Source organism: Cyrtonyx montezumae, unplaced genomic scaffold (genome assembly GCF_038088225.1).
Source record: "Cyrtonyx montezumae isolate F1298 unplaced genomic scaffold, pur_monq_1.0 scaffold_11, whole genome shotgun sequence".
NCBI lineage: Eukaryota > Metazoa > Chordata > Aves > Galliformes > Odontophoridae > Cyrtonyx > Cyrtonyx montezumae.
The window spans coordinates 457,144-477,851 of NW_027071837.1; the positions used below are offsets into that span (position 1 = coordinate 457,144).

The 20,708-nt window shown below is 52.7% G+C and overlaps 1 protein-coding gene across 1 annotated transcript in view; it reads right to left on the reverse strand.

Moving 5' to 3' along the window:
- Positions 1-1,011: 1,011 nt before the first annotated feature.
- The window catches only part of OPHN1 (oligophrenin 1), a 45,546-nt gene continuing 25,849 nt past the window's right edge, over positions 1,012-20,708 (reverse strand). Inside the window, exons 8-24 of the mRNA XM_065729224.1 lie at positions 19,964-20,093; positions 18,928-19,028; positions 17,702-17,793; positions 17,501-17,579; positions 16,281-16,314; positions 14,918-14,980; positions 14,408-14,482; positions 12,682-12,766; positions 12,325-12,383; positions 10,646-10,751; positions 9,252-9,411; positions 6,567-6,714; positions 5,263-5,532; positions 2,787-2,952; positions 2,178-2,228; positions 1,520-1,570; positions 1,012-1,309 (exon numbers count right to left, since the gene is read on the reverse strand). Coding sequence (XP_065585296.1) covers positions 1,528-1,570; positions 2,178-2,228; positions 2,787-2,952; positions 5,263-5,532; positions 6,567-6,714; positions 9,252-9,411; positions 10,646-10,751; positions 12,325-12,383; positions 12,682-12,766; positions 14,408-14,482; positions 14,918-14,980; positions 16,281-16,314; positions 17,501-17,579; positions 17,702-17,793; positions 18,928-19,028; positions 19,964-20,093 — 1,662 coding nt within the window. The 3' untranslated portion in view covers positions 1,012-1,309; positions 1,520-1,527. The remainder of the gene's footprint in view (positions 1,310-1,519; positions 1,571-2,177; positions 2,229-2,786; positions 2,953-5,262; positions 5,533-6,566; positions 6,715-9,251; positions 9,412-10,645; positions 10,752-12,324; positions 12,384-12,681; positions 12,767-14,407; positions 14,483-14,917; positions 14,981-16,280; positions 16,315-17,500; positions 17,580-17,701; positions 17,794-18,927; positions 19,029-19,963; positions 20,094-20,708) is intronic.

Below are 20,708 nucleotides of genomic sequence, written 5' to 3' on the forward strand. Positions count from 1 at the left end.
ACCCCGCCCTGCTCACCAGGGGGTGCCGACGGGGCTCGGCTCCCCGCGGAGAAGCCCCGAGGTGCTGCTGCACGTCCCGAAGTCTTCGTGGTGATGTTGTGACTGTTTTTAAAGCCACTGCAAAGCACCGCTGTTCAGAGTACGAGTACAGGAGCAGCCGGGGCACCGCCAAAGCCCACGGGGGAGGAAGCACCACGGACACAGCACTCGTGTGCCCAGCGAAGGCCAGCGGCACATCCAGCAGTGAAGCAGGCAGAAGGCAAACACCTGCACAGCACAGAGCACTGCAGCATCTGCCCGCTGTGCCCAGGAGGACAGAGTGCCCGGGACACGAATGGCAATGTTTGGTGACTGGGAACACTCCCAATGCACCCACAGAACGCACAGGAATCAGAGGAGCTGCCTTGGAGTGGTGACAGAAAGCAGGGAGAGCTCGTTGCCTATCTACAGGGAAATGCTACGGCCCAGTGCTGAGCTGCAGGCCTCTGTGAGGCACTGGGAGAGGTCGTGGGGTGGAGAAACACACTCCCCTTCCAGACCAAAGCATCAACACAATACTGATGCTGAGGGATAGAGACAAACCAATGTAACAAGCAAGTAGAAACTGTGTTCCTCTTAGAAAACCACCGGGCACTGACCCATCCTTTCGGAGATTCGGTTCCTCCACACCTCTGCTGCCCCAGCAGAACAACCACGGGCACTGAGACTTGCTGGGCCTGTGGGGAGCAGCTCCAGTTGCAGACAGGAGCAGGGCTGCGTTCCCTTGCTGCTCCCCAGCAGCTCCTGCTGCCCTGCCAACCCCAGTGCAAAAACACCACTGCTCCATGAGGGAGAACACAGCACGTGGGATGAGCATCTCACAGCGAGGACACAGCTTCAGTCATTCGCTCCCAGCGTCCAAGCACTGGGAACCGGTGTATCCAGCTCTGACTGTGACATCTGCCCGAGGTCACTCCTCACTGAGGTGGTCCTCAGATGTGAGCAGGAGCCCGGAGCTCCCACTGTGCTGTCCCTCAGGCTGCTGTGCTCACCCAGCAGAGCAGAGGCACCCAGGAGCATCCCCCTCCTGGGCAGAGGGCGGTGGCAGAAGGACTGGGAACACTTCCAGACAGACGTAGTAACGGCCTTCTGTCCATTTTATCTCCTTCCAATTTCTTGAGCTGCTTCTGGCAGCACACTCCGAAATTATCGTCCAGAATGATAGCTGCTCTCCAGGTCATCTGAACTGGAAAAGTCTCAGCTGTGACACGTCCATTTCACAAGCACAGAACATCTCCTTGGTCTAGCTGGGCTGAGATGGCTGCACTGTCTGAAAGAAGAAAACAAGCATGGCAGCATGAGTGGTGTGTGCCCATCAGTGCAGGCAAACCCAGAACCAGCACAAAGCTGGGGCTGGAGACCCTCAGCAAGGGAAGGGACGTTTCTCCCAATCTTTTCCCTGAGACCTCATTCCCTTCCCCGGGCTCCCACTGCCCCACGTGCTGAACTGGGGACGACCATGTGGATTTGGCACACATACCTTCAGCCTCAGCTCTCATCAGCTGGGATCCTGCCTTGTGGAGATGAAGAACTAAACGCAATGGAGGGAAAGAAAATAGAGGGAAAAAATGATTGCCAACAAACAGTGACAGGCAGCAGTCAGGACAGTGATGCATTTTTCACATTAACACTGGAAATGATCAAATTTTATCAGCTTTTCAAAGTCTGACATACAAATCCATCTGCACTTCTGGCAGAGCTCGTGATCATTAAGAGTAGGAAACCGAGGATTATTCGAGCAGATATTTTCTATATGAAACCTGCTGCCACAAACCACAGTGCCTGCAATCCACAGCCATGCATCCCCTGAGCCCGAGGGCTCCCACGTGCAGGCTGTGCCCCCCCACAGCCCACCCCCCCACAGCCCACCCAGCCCTGTGGAGCTATGCCCTGCACATTACGTGTGGGTCCCACTGCTGCTGCCACCTCCCAGCCCTCCCCATCGCTCCCAGTTCTGCCCCACTCTGCCCTACAATGTGGACTGCACCAACTTAAATCCACGCACGACGACGTGTTTACTACGTAGTGGATTTATGGTTAACTTCTCACGATGCCTCTGGAGTGGATTTGCACTCGGGGCTGTTTGCTTAGGCTGGTGCTTCAGCTGTGCCCCCAGCAGGGCTGTGCTGCAGACTCACCTGCTGGTTCTTTGGGATGCTGTCTCAAAGAACTTGGTCCTGGAGGCCACTCTGCAAACAGAACAAGAGAAGAGGTCACTCCAGTTATCTGAACTGCATCCAATTCCTCAATGGGGATCCAAGCAGGATCTCATCTTTCTTGGGAAATGTCTCATTAGAGAGACTCGTTTGAGAGCCAGGCAGGGAGGGAGCTCCAGCTGCACTGACAAAAGAAGTAACTGAGAAGATGATGGAGAGGTAAGTCAGCCCCAGAGCTGCTCTGGACAAGGCTCAGAGCTTTGTTTATCCTGCAGTGTGTTTGCTTTTGCCATGGCCATACTCCTCCCTAGCTGTGCCCTATGGCAGAGCCTGGTGCAGCTCTCACACAGCTCTTGCAGTGACTCACAGCCCTGCCATGGCAGGGAAGGGACGTGCACAGCCATCCTATACCAGCAGTGCTGGAAACCAGCAGTGTGTTTTTCCTTCTGCTCTTCCCACACCCCTGGAAGATGGCAGCAGCCCCTGCTGCCAGGTGCCCCGTGTCCCCCTGCCCTCCCCCACCCCCGGTGCCAACAGCCCCGGGCTGAGCTGTGGCCCTGCACAGTGCTGCCTGCCCAGCCCCTGGCTTACACGGAGGAAGGCATCTCCTCTGCTGTCCCTGCTATCAGGTCTGGCCTCTGCTCCAGCTTCTGTGGGACGGGAGTCCTGCACGGTGGGTCTGGAGGTCGCACAGGGGGACGTGTTATCACGGGCTTATCGCCATGGGAGCGTGGCTTGGGGACACCGTCGTACTCTCCTGCAAGGCAGAGGATTGCAGACACCGTGTGTGAAGCTTTGGCACAGGATTAGGTGTTTGTGGAGATGCACTACTGAGTCAGTGGGCTTGGTTCTGTCTGCCCATCCACCTGCTCCAGCTGCCAGCAGCCAATGCTCAGGACCAGGGACCAGCTGGGAAAACGCCGTTCCCATTCCAGACCCATCCACTTCCATTGCTCAGAACCACTGCAATGGCTGCATTCCTGACCTTCTGATTCAGACATTTCCCTGCTTGAGAGCCCTACATGATTAGAAATTACCAAATACAAGAACATTTTTTACTTTAATTAATTGTTGCAACTAGTGACCAAATCTTGGTCAACCTTTTAATTACTAAATCTCACTGTACTCTCAAACACAGAGCCACAGAATGGTGTGGCTTGGAAGGGACCTCGAGGACCACCTTCCAAGCCCCCTCCACAGGCAGGGCTGCCACCTGCTACATCAGGCACCAGATCAGGGCCCCATGCAACCCAGCCCTGAACACCTCCAGGAGTGGCAGAGCAGAGCGGGACAGTCCCCTCCCTCACCCCGCTGCCACCTCTGCTGTTGACCTCTTGGGCTGCAAGAGCACTCTGCTGCTGGCTCATGCTAAGTGCTTCATCTCCCAGGACCCCTGGGACATTCTCATCAGGACAAGTCCTCAGCCACATCTCTTCCACGCCTGCATTTGTAAATGCTGATCCTGGACTTCCTTGCTGTTACTCTGCACATCCTGATAAAAGCTCTCTTTTCTAATCCTTCCTGCTGGCTTCTCCAGTTCTTCAACATGACCCCCAAGCTGTGATACGGCGCTCCAGCACTGATTCTGAAGTGTCAGTACAGCTGCAGTATAACTGCATTACTGATTCAGCTCTCCTGTCTGTGTCCCAGGAGCAGCAGCCCGTTCTGCTGTGCTGTCTCCAGCTCACACTGTCAGCACGCTACGTGTGATAATGTGAAAACATCAAATCAGTAAGCACTAAATGTAGCTGATGTACAAGCCAATTTTAAAAGCTGTTTTCCTCTTCCAGAGGCAGACTTCCACCTACCATTTATGCAACAAATTTAAATTAAGCCAGCAGCGTTAGTCAGAGGAACTTTATGTCTGTGCTACCCAGCCAGGCCTTTGATTGTATGTGGGAGTCATCTGTCAAGCACTCAGCCCCATTCTGATTTTCTAAATAGAGGACTGTGAAGCTGTTGCAGGATGACAACATCTAAAAAGCACTGCAGAGCACACAAGTAAACCTGGCTGAGGCAGAAGCAGCAATATTTCTAGTTTATGACCATCGCTGTGAGGATCTCACCCCGCTCAGCTCCCAGCACACAGCTCCAGCACCACGTGAGCTGCGTGCTGGCACTACGCGGGACAGTGACAGCCACACAGCACAGCAGCACCTTCCTCCAGGGATGGGCAGCACCAGCTCCAGTTTGGCCCTGAACTCATTATTCACACTTATCACACAGACCTACAAAGCTCAATGAGCTGCAGAAAGGCCCCGCTCGGCCACGCTGCAGCTGTGCTGTGTGCTGCGTGTGCTGAGTGTGTGCTGAGTGTGTGCTGAGTGTGTGCTGCGTGTGCTGAGTGTGTGCTGTGGGTGTGCTGAGTGTGTGCTGTGTGTGCTGAGTGTGTGCTGTGTGTGCTGAGTGTGTGCTGAGTGTGTGCTGTGTGTGTGCTGAGTGTGCTGAGTGTGTGCTGTGGGTGTGCTGTGGGTGCTGTGTGTGTGCTGAGTGTGTGCTGAGTGTGTGCTGTGGGTGTGCTGAGTGTGTGCTGTGTGTGTGCTGAGTGTGTGCTGAGTGTGTGCTGTGGGTGTGCTGAGTGTGTGCTGAGTGTGTGCTGAGTGTGTGCTGTGTGTGTGCTGAGTGTGTGCTGTGTGCTGTGTGTGTGCTGAGTGTGTGCTGTGTGTGTGCTGAGTGTGCTGAGTGTGTGCTGTGGGTGTGCTGTGGGTGCTGTGGGTGTGCTGAGTGTGTGCTGTGTGTGCTGAGTGTGTGCTGAGTGTGTGCTGTGTGTGTGCTGAGTGTGTGCTGAGTGTGCTGTGTGTGTGCTGACTGTGTGCTGAGTGTGTGCTGAGTGTGTGCTGTGTGTGTGCTGAGTGTGTGCTGAGTGTGTGCTGAGTGTGTGCTGTGTGTGTGCTGTGTGCTGTGTGTGTGCTGAGTGTGTGCTGTGTGTGCTGTGGGTGCTGTGGGTGTGCTGTGGGTGCTGTGGGTGTGCTGTGGGTGTGCTGTGGGTGCCGTAGGTGTGCTGTGGGTGCTGTGGGTGCTGTGGGCGTGCTGTGGGTGCTGTGGGTGCTGTGGGTGTGCTGCTCACCATCTCTGCTGCCCGGCCGGGGCGCAGGTCTCCGGGCATGGAGCGTGGAGGTCCGCAGGGCAGGGCTGCCCACCACGCCGTTGGCAGCCTTGCTGGGCAGCTTCACAGCTCCGTCCTGCAGCCTGGCCACCAGCTTGCTCACCTCCAGCTCGGCTGCTGGCCGCCCCGTTTCCTCCCCGCAGGGTCGGGGCGCGGGCAGGCGGCTGCGGAGCAGTGGTCTGGGGGCCTCCATGCCGATGCTGCCATTGGGGGTCTGGCCCAGCTGGTCTGCTGTGGAGCCAAGGGACAGACAGATGGGTTAGGGACACACAGACAGGCTGGGAATGAGTGTGGACATGCAGCCAGGCGGGCTGCTCTGCCAGTGACAGAGCCTCACCCAGCGCAGCACAGGCACAGGTGGCTGACACAGCTGAGAATAAACAACACTGAATCCTTGATAGGAGAAGTTCTGTGCCACGTTTTTATGTCCCTCCAAAATCCCTCACTGCATCCCTTTCCCTGTGCTAAAGACTCATGCACAGGTGCCCCAGCATGGCAGTGAAACAGTGCACGACTCGGTGCAGCTGGAAGTTAACGCCTCTGCTCCCACTCTGCACAACATTTACAGCAAGAGAAGGAGGTGAATGCTCCAACAAGAAGCCTTGCAGCTTACAGAGCTATGTGAGTCAATCCTTTGGCCCAGTGCTGAGAGGTACACTCACAGCATTATGCCCAAAACATCATCACAGCTCTGAAAACTGCAACAGATAAAGACTCTTCTGGTGACTACGTGATCTGGGGCACAGCTTGGAACATCAATTAGGGCAACTCAGATACAGAGCGAAACACGACTTTAAATCCATGTGCCTTTAAATGTGATAATAGGGGGCTCACAACCAAATGAATCTAACAGCAGAGGTGTACTTAGTTTAGAAACCCCTCACTGGGCCCTGATTAAAGGCAGAGCTCTCTGGGGTAAGGGCTGCGGGCACAGCTCACACAGCTCACAGCACCCAGCTCTGCTCCTCGGCCGCACCTGCACTGCACCACGTCTCCCTGCGCTTCCCATGGGCAGGGAAGCTTTAGAATACAGAATGCTGCGTAATAAAAGCAAAAAAACCCCCAATGCACTTGGAGTTGTGATGCAGTGCAGCCACTGATGATTAGTTCTCACTTTCCTTTCTCACCAAACACCACAACTCACTGCGTGCCATGCTGAAGCCCTTGTAAATACAGCTCTGTTATTATTTACATCACTCCTGGAAAGGAGTTAAAAGAAATAGGAGTGAGGGAGAGTGAGGGTGCAGGAGAGCAGCTGAACTGACCTCCACTTTCTTCCACGGAAGCCCCAAAAAAGACAGGTCGTTCCCGCAGAGGACGTTTGGAAATGGTGATGGGTTTGTGCCTCCGGGCAGCCACCCTGGGGGGAGGCACTGGTGGGGCAGCGCTGTCTTCTGGGGGGCCCGAGTAGATCTGTAAGGGCAGACACATCTTCAGATGGTGCTCACCAGACCACACAGTGTTCCCAGGGCTGGAGGGAGGTGCTGCAGCCCTGCACAGTGCTGCTCCTGCTGCTGCACACAGCCTGCCACAAACCTGCCTCAGCCAACACCACAATGCTTCACACAGCAGATCACCACACGCAGAAATGTGCAGGAGCAAATGGTCTCAGAGCACATTAAGTCAGCTTTGAATCTGATATGTTCTGAGAAGCACCAAGTTTTCCACACTAACCAGGTGATACAATCTGCAGCAAGCACCCAAAAAGCTGCTGCATTGTTTGAGATTTAGCAGCAAAACACTTCGGGGCTTGGCTTACAATGAAGTATGTGGCACCCTCGAATTACCTCAGATGAAATACTGGCACAAAAACAATGCTGGTTAGCAGTTCTATCTCCTTTTCTCACTGCTCATATGACACCTATTTGGTTGGGGTTAATTTAGAGGCTTTTATTCATGCCAGACCCCTTTTTAATAGCTGGAAAAAAATAAAAATAAAGTCTGGGCACTCTCTGATGATATGAAGCAACACATTAAAGTCCCACAAACAGCAAAAGCAGTTTTCCCATGGACATTAACTGAATTCACATTGGGCCTCCAGGAGCAGAGCAGTGTGGTGGGGCAGCAGGAGCTGCTGGGAGCCCATGGCACAATGCAGCACAGCAAAACACAGCATGGCACAGCATGGCATGGCACGGCATGGCATGGCACGGCATGGCATGGCATGGCACAGCACGGCATGGCACAGCATGGCACGGCATGGCATGGCACAGCATGGCATGGCACAGCACGGCATGGCACAGCACGGCATGGCATGACATGGCATAGCATGGCACAGCACGGCATGGCACGGCACAGCACGGCCAGACCATCCCAGTGGGGTAGGCAGGAAGCAGCTCAGCCCAAGGATGAGACCCTCTGGCAGGTCTTTTGGGATGGAGGAAGCACAGATGTCTGTCCCTCGGATAAAACTCTAAAAGGACGTTCTGATTTGGTCAAAGATGTCATCTTTGTAACTAAAAGCGTTTTCCTCCTTCTGCCAGGCAGAGAACTGCTGGAAAAAACCACGAGCCCCAGAGCGCTCCAACCTCCTCCCTCCTGAGCTCTGGGCACTGTGTCCTGCAGTGGGGATGGTGCTGCCTGCTGCTCCCTGGTGCCCACAGAAGTAGCACAGACCTCTACTTTCATGCAATGCTTTTCAGTGTTTGAAAACCACGCTCAAACCCCACCAGCCTTTTTAAGATGCGAGTGCAGCTTCTCCTGATTCTGCCTTTCAAACAAAAGTCCAAGTTAAACAACCTGAAGGTACAAGAAGATATTGACTGATCCTCGCATCTAGAAAGTTTGTACAGCGAAGAGGCATTTCCAGAGGGAGCGAATGATTTAATTTAGCTGTGGCACTGATACATAAGCTGCAGGAAGAGTAATTATCCCCAAAGACTTCATGAGTAACTACTTTGTCCTCAGTCTTCATATTGCACCGTCTAAGTAATCTCTCTCTCCCTCCAGGCTCATTTGAAGTGTTTGCATATGCGTGAGCTGAAGACACTTCCTGCTCTGATGATGAACTTACAGTCTCAATGTAATAAATGTTACTAACTTCACCTTATTGCTGAAGAAATTAAAAGCAAGCAGAGAGATGTCTGCCTTAATTAAAGATTGAACTTCATCTCCTTGAAGCGGCAGAGTGCACCACGAGTTGGCTCAGCCTGAGCAGAGGTGGCACGAGAGCAACAACAGAGGCTGAGCTCGGGTCTCAGTTTGGTCTCTGACTCCACACTCACCTTCACAACAGCCCTGCTCCTGCAGCTCTGGCCTCCCCATCATTCCCCAGCAGGGACATTCCCCTCCTCCCATCTGCTGCCACCGCTGTGCAGACAGCAATCCCCTCATTCATGGATGCCATCAGACTGCCCCTCCCTTCACGACATAAGAGATTCTTCAAACTCACTATAATTTAATGCACTATAAAGGACCAAACTCACAGTGAGGAACCCAGAGCACAGTGCTGCCCTCAGCACAGCAGACCCGGGCTGGGTGCTGGACCTTTCCCCCAGAGCTCAGCCCAGCAGCAGGTCCCTCCCCAAGCCCCGTGCACAGTGCAATCATTTTCACCGAGCTTTCAACACTTTGCTGTGGTGTCTCTCCTGTTGTGATGGCAGGCAGTGCCATGCCTTGGATCGTGCCTGCCCAAAACAGCTGTGCTCTGCTCTGTCTCCTGGCTTCAGCACAAGAAAGCATCACGTCCACCACCTCCAGGCAGAGAACAGTACTTCCAACAGAGAAGCTTATCTTATTTAAAAAGAAAAGCAAGAAACCCAGCGGACTCGAGAGTTTTCCTTCGGAACTAAGTACAGGCAGTAGTGGGGAACATGCCTGTCAGGCTGCCTGTTTCCTTAGGAAGCATTTCAGAACAGCATATATTAAAAGAAAATGCCACCCCTTAAAGAGACCACAAAAGAAGGAGCCACAGCTCCGCACCAAGCGGGCAGCGCCGGCACGGCCCGTACCTTCCCAAAGTGCTCGATGAGAATCTCAACGACGATGTTCTGGAACTTGATGTTCATCATTGCTGCCACGGTGTCCTCCTGCGCCCGCATGAGGGTCGGCCCGAATATCACCCCCATGTTGGACGGTGACATCAGATTCTGTCGGCTGTGCTCACACACGCTGCGGGGAGGGGAGAAAGGAGGAATCGTTTCTATTGCTTTCATTCTTCCAACGCAATCCCATTCTAAGACATTCTGAGCATACAGCATCAATCAGCGCGTCCTCTTTCTTCATTCTGTCTCATCACATCAGTTTCCCTCCCCCAGCAGAGACCCCACGTGCCCAGAGCTGCAGCGTGAGCGCGCTCGGCCGGGACCTGTGTCTGTGAGAGCACTTCTGCTCCACCTCTTTCAAATTCTGGTTCCTAATTCTGCACACAACTGCCATCGGTGCGACACACACGAAACGAATGTCTCATTTGGAATATCCTATTTAGTCCAAACTGACTGTTGGCTTTAATTTCTCCTCTCTCCCAATAAACTTCCACAGCACCTTCCTTCTGAAGGAAGCACAGCTTTCAGAGAGCAGAGCTCCCTCTGTTCAGTTTGAGAGGAACGCACGAGCCTGCAGAGCACACCAACCACTGACCATGGCATGAACCACATCTGTGGACACGTGTTTTCAAGAGGAGTGAGGCTCTGGTGCTTTATTTTAATGAATTCTTTGCACTGTAGCTCTCCTTAGAGAGGTTTCTGTCAGCATGAAGGGGGTAAGCAGTATTTAGGCATAAGCACTCCAAAGAACAAACATAACAACCACCATTCCAGTGTTAGCTCCATCAGACTGCAAGCCAGAGCTCTCATTCAATTCCCTTTTTCCCAGTGCAGTGCTGGTCCCACCACCACCAAGAAAGTGATGCTTTCAGTTACTCACTGGCAGAAGCAAGCGGAAGCAGTGCTGCCCAGCACCAGCAAGCACCCACTGCTAGCTCACCTGTATGCTGAGGCCTTCGTGCTGCTCTAAGGGCTCAGGCCATTGAGCTGGAGATAAAACCAAAGCACAGTTCACATGCAGCCCAGGGGCACAGGTCTTACAGCCGTCCTAGACCCCAGACCTAACGTTCTTGTTAACTGGACTGAGAGGTGACGTGTTTATAGCTCTGCTCTCTCAGATGCTGTTTTCATTTTAGAATTGCTCCCTGCTTTGTGCTTGTCAGAAAGGGAACGGAAGCAGCAAGCAGAAAGAGGAGCAGCACTTAGTGCAGAGGGGTCATCATACCATTCGTGCAGTCAGAATGTAAATTCCTTGGGGGACAGTGGTGGGTACAGTTTTACAAACCTGCCACAAGAAAAGGCTTGCTCTGCTGATTCCATTATTCCTCTTAGTTTGGCTCTAGAGAAAAACGTCTGCTTACTTGACTAGGTGTCGTATGAGGAGCTCTAACATCTCTCTGTTCTTGTCAGGTAGTTTATAGACCAGGGCATGAATGGCTCCCAGCCTGTAGTCCAGGTTCTCAGATTCTGGAGAGAAGAAACACAGAGAAAAGTTTGTGCCTTTTAAAGTAAATACATAAACGAAAAGTAAAGTCAAACAAAATCTGTGGGAGCTGCTCCATCTGCAGCTCAGGGCTGGCCAAAGCCAGCGGGGGGAAGCAGAAGGAAAATGAGACTACATAGCAACACGGTCATCACTGTGAGAAACAAAGTGAAATGGAAAGAGGGAGAAATGAAGCTTGAAAGGGAGCTCAGCACCAGGCTCTTCACCCAGCACAGGGCCGGGCTGGGCACGGCGGGGTCCTGCCCACCACACTGCACCAGGGGACCCCCACGGCCCATTTGCTGGGCATCTCCTCAGCCCGGAGAGCTGCAACACAACAACATGGGAAAATGAACTGCAGAAAAATGGAGTCCTTGACCCAAAGAGGTCACTTTCATGAGCATAAATAATCAAGAAACAATAAAATACTCAACGTGAAAAGAATAGTGTGGGATCTCGGTGGCTGGGAAGCTTAATGGTGCAAGCTCTGAGGGAGGAAAGGAAGGGATTATGGTTTTGCACATACTCAGGCACCAATGGTTTAAACAGTGCTGAAACTAATAAATCTCGGGCTTGAGCACAATCAGTGGGTGGTGCAAAATTTTCCTTTACAAGAAAGAACAAGTGGTAGTAATTTTCCAAGGGTCCAAAGCGAGGAGAGGCGGGGATCTCTCCTGGCCTCCTGCTGACTTCAAGGAGACATGGGGCTGCGAAGGATGCCTTCACACAGAACGTTTCTGAGTGTGCCATGAATTTCCAAATGCCAGCACATTCCTGCTGAGAGGATGACTAACTCCCTGTATCCCTGCTCTCCACCTCAGCGTGCTGCCTCTCAGCAGCTCGAGGATGCAGCCAGCTCTGAGTATTATGGCTTATCTGAAATGGATGTAATCACAGGACAGCTGAGGACTAGCTGGGTTAGCAAAGGCTACGTCCCGTTGGCTCACCTATGCTACTTGGCTAACCTCTGTTAATACTGGCTGTGACTCAGTGCAGAATGAAAACATATTTCTTGCACCAGTAGATGCTTTGGATTCAACATCCCAGGCCAAATTTCAGGAACTAAAAGGATCACCTAACTCTGCTTGGCAACAACACATCACATTCCCTCACTGCTTTTAAAAGAAATATCCCGATACTTAGAAACAGTTCTTCTGGAGCACTTGTGATCAGCAGCTCTCAGGTTCGTTGGCATGCCCTGGCTCCCCAGACCCTCTGAAAGGACACAGCCCTGTCACAGAGAAGTGCACTGCGATAGCAAGTGGCAGACTCCCCTGGTGCAGCCTGGCAGAGCAGTCTCAACTCATTTGAAATGCACACTGGCTCTGAGCATGGTAACACCAGGCAGGCACGTTGCAGTGCTGTGCCCCATGTAATGGAGGTCACAGTGTGTTTGCCATGGGTCCCTCTGCAGACACTCACATCACTCCTCCCAGGAGCTGCCGGAGCCCCAGTGCCCACCGGGACACACCCAGGGGTGCCTGGAGCCACAGAGCCCTCTGTGCCCTGCAGAGATCAGCACTGGGGTCAGCTGGGGGCTGCTGGCAGTGTACTTACTGGCAGCCAGGACCAACTCCTTGTGCAGCTTGTACGTCATGACGGGCTCCGACAGGTTCCTGCAACCAGAAAGAAAACGGAGCTCTGGGAGGACAGCATGACCAGCTCACACCTGATCTCCAAGGAGTGGGGGCGGATCTGCTCACCCACCAGCCTGCTGCTTCCCGGTGGCATCTCCCCCAGATGCACTGCAGGATATGGCACTGCCACAACAGGCATAAAGAGAAAAGGAAAAAGGATCCATTCCCCTTCCAAACGCCTTTGCTGCTGCTTTCCCCTTTCCTTTGTCCAGATGCTCGCACCTAGCAGTTCTCTTTGCACCCAAACCACCCAGAGCAGTGGGGTCTGCAGCATTACCTGAGATAAAACTTCAGCGAGCTGGTAATGGTCTTGATATCCCATTCACTGCTTTGGAGATCCACATCCCCTGGGCATTTAGGATCTGGAAGAAGAACAAAATAGCTTTAAAATAAGACCCTTCTCGAAGCTGTTATAAAAAACAAATTCAGGGAGGGCACTGCCTGAGATGAGCTAAGGTAAAGCAGCAGCAGAACAACAGTGCCAGTGGCAGAGAGGCTGTCACTCAGGATGAAAGGATCAGCACTAACCAGGGGCACAGGAGGAAGCAGCAGGCAGGATCTGGTGGAGAACAGTCAGCGAGGGCACATTCCCTGCAGTTTGTTTTCTTCTAGTCAAGACTGGCAGAAACTGCACTCCCACAGAGCCAAGATCAGGTTTTTGTACCCTTATAACCCAGCTGTCTGCTCCGGCCCCTCACCCCAAGGGCTCCCCCCCTCAATGGGGAGGAGGGGGCAGGAGGGGAAGGCAAAGCTGAGCACACCCCCCCAAGTTCCATCCACCCACACGGACCAACCCCACTGTTCTGTTACGAATGGGTGGAGGGGGCAGCTGGCATAAGGAAACAGACAGAAATGGGACTGCAGGCAGAAGATGGAGCTCCTCACTCAGATTCAGGAAGAAGGTGCTCAGCAGCAGCTATTTCTGCTCAGCATTGTTGGGTTTTGCATCGTGAGTTTGAACTCAGCAGGGTGGCAAGTGGTCAACCTGAGCAGTGAATATTAAACAAAATGAAAAGCCACGCACAGCTGGGGGTCAGAAGGGAAAAACACAGTGCTGCTTGCAGGGAGGGTGAGAATCCAGGAGCAATAAAATCTGAGGCTAAGTAATTAGTCATCGGGCAAGTGTAACTGAATAGCTGTCTGAAGTGGCTCCATGGGAATTGAGTACAGCTTGGTGACAGCACAAAGCAGATTTAATAAACAACAATAGTAAATGCAGAAACAGCCTTTGAATGCTACATTAATATCAGATGTCTGCACAGGATGCTGACAGCAGCTGGCATGTGCCCGAGGCACACAGATACAACACAAACACACGTCCTGCTCTGCTCTGCAGCCCTCCCAGCACCGCTGTGTGGGGCACAGGGCCGGGCCCACCTGCACAGGACAGCAGCCACAGCTCTGGGCAGCCCCCAGGAGCACCCAGCTGGGAGAAGCAGTGCTGAGCTCCAGCCACCACTGACCTCAAGTGTGACAACCAGCCAGCAATTAACACACCTGCATGAAAGTTTGCTACGTAAGTACATAGGATGACTGGTCCATGGAAAGAATCAGTCCCCTCTGCAGCCACTCAGGAGTGCTCAGCAGGTCCCTGCACTGGCCTACCCAGGTCAGTGCATCCCAGCAGTGGTGGTGAGGCACACGGGCAGCTGGTACTGCAGCACCACGGCCGTCCCTGCCACTCTGGGGAGCAGTGGCTTGGAGAACAGCCCCCCACTGCCCATCTGCTGGGGCTTCTGCAAGAGGAGGGGATAAGGCACATCCCCACCGTGCAGGGGTCACTGCTGCCATCACCTCCTGCAGCTTCCAGCACCTGCAGCCAATGCGGTGCAAAGGGAGAGAGGAGGTGGGTGCAGAGACAGCTCTGAAAAGCAGGAGAGATGCTGCAGGAGCCGGTCACTGCTCTCCACTGATTCAACTCAGTGTGAAAGCCCATTCCCTTTGCCCTGCTCAAACAACACATAAACAGGACAATATAACCACGTGGAATAATCAATTCTTACCAAAAAAGGCATTCAGCAATTTCTGCACCTGAATATTGCTGCCAACGGTTCGGTAGACGCCCTCTGTAGAGATCCCTGAGAACAACAGAGCAGTGTTAGCCAAAGCCAGTCCAAAAGCACCATCTGCTGGAGCCAGCACACAGATACCCAGCTCTGTGCTGCATGCACAGCCTGCCCCAACCCGCACAGCTCTGTGCTGCATGCACAGCCTGCCCCAACCTGCACAGCTCTGTGCTGTGTGAACAGCCTGCCCCAACCTGCACAGCTCTGTGCTGCATGCACAGCCTGCCCCAACCCGCACAGCTCTGTGCTGCATGCACAGCCTGCCCCAACCCGCACAGCTCTGTGCTGCATGCACAGCCTGCCCCAACCTGCACAGCTCTGTGCTGCATGCACAGCCTGCCCCAACCTGCACAGCTCTGTGCTGCATGCACAGCCTGCCCCAACCCGCACAGCTCTGTGCTGCATGCACAGCCTGCCTGCACTCAGATGCTGCTGTGGGTTCCTCACCTTTTGTCTCCACCGCGTTGATGCACTTCCGCACAAACTTGAAGCCGACCTCGTTCAGCTCCACTGTTAAAAGGAGGGAAGGGGTGTCACTCACAGTCCCCACGGGAGCCCTGACAGCCCACAGCCCCAGCACACATCTGGCTGTGCCTCTGTGGAGCAAGCACGGATGAGGAATCATTCGGTCTCCCTGACTTTAATTATAGAAGCGAGATTCAGTCCTGCCACGTGTGGATCTGTGGCTTGCAATGAGCTGATTGTTTTCCAAATATCTGCCATTACAACCCTTCCACATGACAAGATCATGCCATTTTTACTCATCTGCTTCATGACATCAAAAAGACAAAAGTATAAAGGACAGCAAAGTTGTAGATGAAAACTCTGCATTCAAACTCTTGTGGTCGAAAAATCAGTACCACTTTACCTGGGTTTCAAACTAAATTTTGGCTGCAAACATTGGCTTTCAGGTAACGTTTGGGAGTGAAAACAGAACACTCCCTACAGACAGACTGAAGTCTAATCTCTTTTTTTTCCACACTAAAGCACAGTGAGATTTCTCTTCGAACTCTCCTGTGGAAGGCCCAATACTTGGTGCCTGTTTGCTTTAAATAAAACAACTTTTTATTGGAAGAAATGGCTGCAGGTGGAACAACTCCAGTCCCAGCAAGGCCTGGCGAGGCCTCTGACATCACTGTGCTCTCATTAAGCCCTTTTAGGATGGCTGTCTCCTGTTCTGGCAATGAGGACAGCTCAGACGGATCTCAGCACAGCCCTGCTGTGCAGCAGGATGTGACCTGAAGCCTCTCCAGCCCTGTCTGCTGACAACAGAGCACTCTCACCTTTGTGACAGCTCTACTTTGCAGGTGTATCATACAAACACCTCCAAACAGCTTTAGGGCTTATGTCTCCAGTAATGCGAACTACAATAATCCAAGTAAAGCCAATCAAGTGTGGTAACAGCAGGCCCTGAGCTCCACGCAGCACACAAAGCACCGTGCACTGACGGGGGACATGGAGCCAGGGAGCTGCAGCCACCCTGGGCACTGCCAGAGCCTCTCATGGAAGGTGCCCTCAGCATCCCTCTCTGATCTTCTGTTCAGGGGCTTGCAGGTACACATGGAGCTCTGCATCCCTCTGGCTTTTGGGAAATAATACCTGCACGTTGCTGTCAGTATCTTTACTGCTGCAGCTCACACTTATCTGCCCTTGGTATCAGGCACCGTGATGGACAGGAAAGAAATGACAAGTTCTGGGAATTACACAGCCCAGTGCAGAAAGCAAAGATGAGTGTGCCTGTGGGGAAAGGCACTGCATGACCTCAGGACAGCTTCAATGCATCAGAGGAATAGAAATGGAAATAACTCACTCTCTTCCTGTTTCGTGATGGGACTGTGGTAGATCTGAAAAAGTGAAGAAAGAAACAAACATAATGCAATGCCATTTGGTACAAAAATACAGCACCTCCAAAGTCATCACCAAGAGCAAGACAATGTCCCAGGGGAAATCACCCTGCAGTGAAGCAAGGTGCCATGACGGATGCAATAGATGAGCCTGCTGACTCCCTGTGTGTCACTGGAGCACCTGTTTCAATGGAAGGGGTCCTCCAAACCTGGAAGGAGAACCCCCCCGTGTCCTGCAGGTGCCCCGTGAAGGCAGCACGTGGGCAGTGTGGCACGTGGGGTCTCCTGCTCGTTTGTTCCTTAGTGTTACTTCAGATGCCAACACATTCCTTCTTCACCTCATACAAAATCGCCTCTCGTGCTTTTTTTAAGGACAGGAGATCATAGAAAATGAAGAATCCTCTGCACTCAGTAAGGCGTGTAAAATGAGTGAGCATCAGACACATGCTAAACGACAGCTGCCTCTGAGCACACCGGCCCTCCCCACCATTCCAGGCTGCCTTCTGCCCACAGCAGCAGGCACAGAGCAGTGCTGGGCGCACCCATATCCCACCTCACTGCCCCCACATCCCACAGCAGCCAGCACTCAGCAGCAGGGCAGCCTCTGCCAGCCCTCCCCCAGGGAAAGGCCGCTTGCAAAAGCCGGGGGGAGGCGGCAGGAACCGTGTTTTCCCACAGTGCACATCACACCACAGGAAACTCAGTAAAATGCAGGAATCTGTGCTTTGCTCACATTAAAGGAAGGAAATAACTGCAGCCACAGGAACGCTGCTGAGCTCTGCGGGGCGGCTGCTCCCACCCTCTGCTCCCACCCTCTGCAAACACTGCAGGTATAAATCAGAACGCTGACACGCACATTTGGGAGTGAGCTTTAACAGAAGTGCTGTTTGTTTCAGGCACAGAGAGGCCACAGTTTTCAGGGAGTCTGGAAACTGCAGTTAAACAGAGAAACGTACCAAAGCTTAAAAGGGGGAAATCAGCATCCCCACTGCAAGCGGAGCTGAGACCAGACAGCATGAAATCCAATTTCAGACGTGCAGTGGCTGAACTGGTGCCCCGAGTTATAGGTCAGCAACAGCAGTTGAAGAGAGAACTGTAAAACTGAGCTTGCTAATTTTTCCTGATCTTCCTCCCACCAGCAGAGGACACTGCTCCACAGCAGTGGTGTGTAACCCTGAACACATACCGGCTCCTTTCCATCCATGGCTTCCATCCACAGCCTTCGGTTAGCTTCAGAGAGTGCTTGCAGAGTGATGGTCCCAGACCTGCGCAGTTACCCAGGGGCAGAAGGAAAACATGAAGCAAGGATCGATTTTTAATAAACAGCATTTCTCCAGATTTATAGGGCTGATCTTCCTGGACACCGTTTAAACATGAAGCTCCTCACCTTTCATTAGTTTCAATGTCAAAACAAAACCTTTTGTCTATTGAGTCAGTCTTTCTCCTTACACAGGATTTCAGTGTGAGGTCCAAGGTGCCCTGGAAAAGAAAATTGAAGCCAAACTTGGGAGAGAGAACCACGGGAGAGGATGGAAGGTTCCTCAGCACCCTGAGTGCAGCCTGGCCACACTGCAGCGAGGCCCTGGGCACAGCCACGTGCTGGCAGCACAGACACTGGAGGCACTGCCACCTCCAGCAGTGCCAGTGCCCACGGCCTCGAACCCACGCAGGTGGGCAGAGCCAGGAGCAGATCCTGCCCCACACCATGCCTGCTCTGTGCACAGCCATGTCACCTGTTGGCTGTGCTGTGTGCGTGCCCTTGTTTGGCTTTGTACTTTAAGAGCTCTCTTTGTTGTTGTGGCACATGAAGTTGTGCTCAGCTGTGACCTGGAGGTGCAAGCTGCCGGACTGCAGGAAGATAGGAAGGATGAATCCAGGGTAAGCCCCGACCCACAGCAACAGGCCTCAGCAAACACACTTATAGCACACACAATAGGTCTCTCCAGTGCATATTCTGGACATCTCTTTGCCCTCTACCAAGAGCTTTCAAAACCCACATTTCATTTAATTGCTGCACTGATGGGCTGCCAAGAACACAGCCCATGAGCTCACGCGCTGGAGAGAGCGTGCATGACTCGGGGCTCCCAGGGGATGCTGCTCCATGGCAGAGGACGGGCGGACCACGCTGTACTCGCTGTGCTCAGAGCTGCAGCTCCATCCAAGTGCCCTGCCCTTCCCCAGCACTGCGAGGAGCTGTGGGGAACTCCCACACACATCCCTTGCTGGTGGAAAACAAAGTATGGTGTGAAAGAACCGGGTTCTTCAGCTGCTGTACTCTACTGCTCAGAGCAACAACTTCTGCCCTCTCCTCTCCTAACGTATCCTCACCAGTTTGTACAAATCAGAATTGCAAATCAGTGACAGTGCAAATATGCAAAGGCAAAGAAAGAGTGCTTTTAGGAGTGCTCAGCTAATGACTGCAGGCAGCTGTGTGCATGCCAGGCTGCAGGCTAAGGCCTGTTAGCATGGCACATACAGAAGTCACACAGACATGCACAGCCTCCAGCCCTGTCTGGAGGGCTCTGCTCTAGCTGTGCTCTCTCTGCTTACAGAAGGAGATGGAATGAATTGACTGAAGGTAAAAGCTTGGTGCTGTGTCAGGAAAGCACTCACCTGCTTAGCACCAGGCTTCTGGTCCATGGGGGTCATTCTTAAGGTTTTTGCCTCTTTTTCATACTGGCAGTAATACTTCACCCAGGAGATGCCCAGTGCCCCTGTGGACACACAAGGAAGCAGGAGTCCTTCAACACAGGTTGCATCCATAAATATATATATATAAATACATTTGTATATATAATTAAAAAAAATAACTGCTCACAGAGTAGGTTGACTCAAGAGGCCACAAGCCTGCACATAGGCTTTTGTCCTGAGTGTTCATGCCTGTGCAGCCAACAGACACTGCTAAGAGACCGAATCTGATTGAATTCAGTACCAAACCACAGCTCCCACGGGCAGCACTTAACCTTCATCACTGCACAGCACTTCAGCTCTGCCCACGAGTGCTCAGAGTCACTGTCTGAGCCACTACATATACACACAGTGCAGAAGGTGGCATCTTTTTGATGCCCAGACTGACTTCCAGGGACAAGCTCAAACACAGTCACTCTTCCAGTGCCTCCTCACTGCCTGGACCAGGGAGAAAGGATGGCTGCAGAGAAGGTGTAGGCTGAAGGCCCATGGCTCTGTGAAACCAGCCCCAGGAGAGCCGGCTCACTGCAAGAGCATGCACCTCACCTGAGCTGAGCTACACAGGACAATAAAGAGCAACATTTCAGCATCCAGCATGTCACCCTGAAAGCAAGCAGTGCAGTACTAATAGCTGCAAGCAGCAGGCCTGCAATCACTCGGGAGCTGCACACTGAGGTGGGCTATAAATGAAGTCCTTATCAGAGAGGGGAAGCTGGACAGGACAGCATGTTCATTCTGATAGATTGCAGACAAGGTGCAATGTGCCAGAGCTCTGACTCTGACTAGAATGGAATCAAGGACTTCATTTATTCCTAGTGCAGGCAATTAGCTCCTTGCTTACAGGGCTGGCACAGCCTGTGCCACCACCAGGACAGCTGTCAGCCGCCACGGGGCACAGCCCACAGACTCCCCATGGGCTCAGTGTTCTCTGCAGCATCCTTAGCACAGATAAAGCCGTTACATTTCTCCTGAGTGTACAGATAGCCCTCGATGGTTGGCTGCCCAGGGAGCTTGCACGTCAGGGGAGCTTCCTTCATCCTTTTCTTCAGGTCTTCCAGCTCCTCCCGTGTGCTGGAAAAATGATTCCTTGTCTGGAAGGGGAAAACACGAGGAAAAAAGTCACGTATCTCTGATTGAAATTTCAGCCTCAAACATTAGGTGCTCTGGCAGAAATGCAGCTGTCCCCAACTCCACAAATTCACATGAAAGTTCAAGCTATAAGAACATGGGGCTTCCAAAGATGGTTGCAGGGACAGGGTTTAACATCATACACTGAAACAGCAGTGAACAGTCATCACTGGAGGGCACTTGTTCTTTCAGTACAAGAAACTTGGAGCTTTTTAAGGCTGAGTGGAGGAGGAGGAAGCACCTGAACTCCGCACTGTTCCTTAGGGAACAGGTGTATTCTCCTACGAACTTAGGGTCTGATTCCTCAAAAGATCACGCTACACTGCTTGGCATGATTTCTAAGGAGTTGTGTCAGTGCAGGCACAGACTGAGGCGTTTTTACAGAACACCACTCACACCAATCAATGAGCCAGCAGCAAGCTCGGCGTAGCTCACACCTATGGCTGCTGCTCCATGGGAACAAGGGCCAGCCACAAGGGACTGAGGATAAAAGGACCACGACACAGATCCTTTATCCCATGAGTACACTTTGTGAGCACAGGAGGTTACGGGAGCATTTAGTAAGCTGCTGTCATTAA